Source organism: Syngnathus leptorhynchus, unplaced genomic scaffold, assembly GCF_054491065.1.
Source record: "Syngnathus leptorhynchus isolate UIUO unplaced genomic scaffold, UIUO_Slep HiC_scaffold_640, whole genome shotgun sequence".
NCBI lineage: Eukaryota > Metazoa > Chordata > Actinopteri > Syngnathiformes > Syngnathidae > Syngnathus > Syngnathus leptorhynchus.
The window spans coordinates 1-2,171 of NW_028232519.1; the positions used below are offsets into that span (position 1 = coordinate 1).

Sequence of the window (2,171 nt, forward strand, 5' to 3'; positions counted from 1 at the left end):
ATTGAGTTTTATTTTTGTTTCATATTGTAGCTATATACGATGTTGTAAGATTAGTCACCAATTTGTAAGGGCATATGTCACTATTTGTAAGATTGCCAACGGCCTCGGGTTGACAGGTATGAAAATGGGTCTCAAAATGATGTTGTCACAACCTGTGATGCTGAACTGCTTTGACATTTTGTGATTTTTATGATTAGGAGCCATCTAGCCTACTATTTTCTTTGTTCTCTTTGTTCATGATTCTTCATGTCCATTTGAGTGGACTTCAAAATTATATATTCTTACTCTCTATTGTGCTGGAGCTCTAAGCCCATTTGTTGTGGGCATGCGAAATTTGTGAAAAATAATCATGAATATCTTCATTATTAGAATTTAGGGGGTCCCTGTCCTATTACTCGCCCCGGGCCCCGATCTGATTTGTTCCGCTTTTGCTCCCTTAATAATTTGTACAGAAAGTTCCGAGAGGGAAAAGAAACAGCTAATTTTTACCCAAAAATATTTTTTTCACAGCACATGAACATGTTAGGAGACAACAATGTGTTCATGCCTACAGAGCGAACACAAAACAACACAGGTGACGGGTCATCATCCCATAGGAGAGGTGGCCACAATTGGCACTGGACCAGATGCATACAGTCAGGAATAATAACCATTCGCAGAGCGATTGAACAAACATTATAGGTCAGTATACTACACTGCTGAGTAAGATGTTACAAACAAAAGCTCTATAGATCATTTGGCTATCAGGCACAGCTATAAAACGTTTCGGCAGGCAGGCACAAACAACAGCAGTGCAAACGGGAACAGGATTGGACATCGACATGGGCAGAGTATGTAAAATGTTTCAAATATATATTTCTTTGTTTGCTTGTTTTTTTAAATCTGTTTGGATTCTGATTCTGATTTTTTTTTTCATTGCAGATCATCTTCTACGAGGACAGGAACTTCCAGGGTCGTTCATATGAGACCAGCAGTGACTGTGCTGAGTTAACCTCCTTCCTGAGCCGCTGCAACTCATGCAGGGTGGAGAGTGGTTGTTTTATGGTCTACGAGCGGCCCAATTTTGCAGGCCACCAGGTGCTGGTCCGCAGGGGAGAGTACCCTGACAACCAGCGCCTGATGGGAATCGGCATGAGCGACTGCATCCGTTCCTGCCGCATGATCCCCATGGTAAGAATAGAAATTTTATTTTGGAAAAATCTCAAAAGGAAACACAAGTTTCCCCTCCGTGAGCTGTTTGCCTAACTTTACAGCACCGTGGTCCGTTCAGGATGAAGATCTTTGAAAGAGAAAACTTTCAAGGTCAAATGAACGAGCTGCTGGATGACTGCGAAAACATTTTGGACGCCCTACGCATGTCCGAGTGCCTGTCCGTCCAGGTGTTGGAAGGTCACTGGCTGCTGTACGAGCAGCCCCACTACAGGGGCAGAATGATCTACCTGAGGCCCGGAGAGTACAGGAGCATAAGAGACATGGGGACAGGTCCGATTGACATGAGAATCGAGTCTGTCAGACGCATCACAGAAACTTGTTAAGAGGCTCCTACTTTGAAAACATAATCATTCATATCAATAAAAATGCAACTATTTAGTTATCATTGATTAACCGCATCAGACTGTTTTGTGTCTTCTTTTTTTTTTTTTTTTTTTTTTTAAGAATACCTGACTGTAGAGGTTGCTGCTGTTCAGTGAACATGCCATATAATCTACCATAATTGAAAGATATTTGAAAAAATTAAATTCTTGGTTGTGTTGTGAGGAATTCAGTTTAGTGGATAAAACATGCAGTCATTTTGTCTATGTTGTCCCATGAAAAGATATACCTAAATATCTGCAGAAATGTGAGGGGTGTACTCACTTTTGTGATACACTGTATGTATTTTGCTAGGAGATTATGCATTCTTTATATAGGTTCATTATATGCCATGTGATTAAAAAGTAACTGAAACATATATATGGGTAAAACATCATTACTTGCAGTTTTTTGGTATGCTGTGGCATATGTCAGCCTATGAAATTCATATCAGCAACATAAAAATCACATACTTTAAGTTCATGAATTTATACAAGTTTAATATAATTTTTTGTTTTGTTATGTTTTTGTCAGAAACAGTATGAACCCAGTGACATGAACCGATCCAGTTGGATCAAACATTTAAAACTAGCAAGGAA

The 2,171-nt window shown here is 39.6% G+C and overlaps 1 protein-coding gene across 1 annotated transcript; it reads left to right on the top strand.

Annotated features, from left to right (window-relative positions):
• Positions 1-821: 821 nt before the first annotated feature.
• LOC147036405 (gamma-crystallin M3-like) lies at positions 822-1,535 on the top strand. The gene is made up of 3 exons (XM_085905266.1): positions 822-830; positions 922-1,170; positions 1,254-1,535. The coding sequence occupies exons 1-3, from the start codon at positions 822-824 to the stop codon at positions 1,533-1,535; spliced, it is 540 nt and encodes a 179-aa protein (XP_085761392.1).
• The last annotated feature ends 636 nt before the right edge of the window (positions 1,536-2,171 follow it).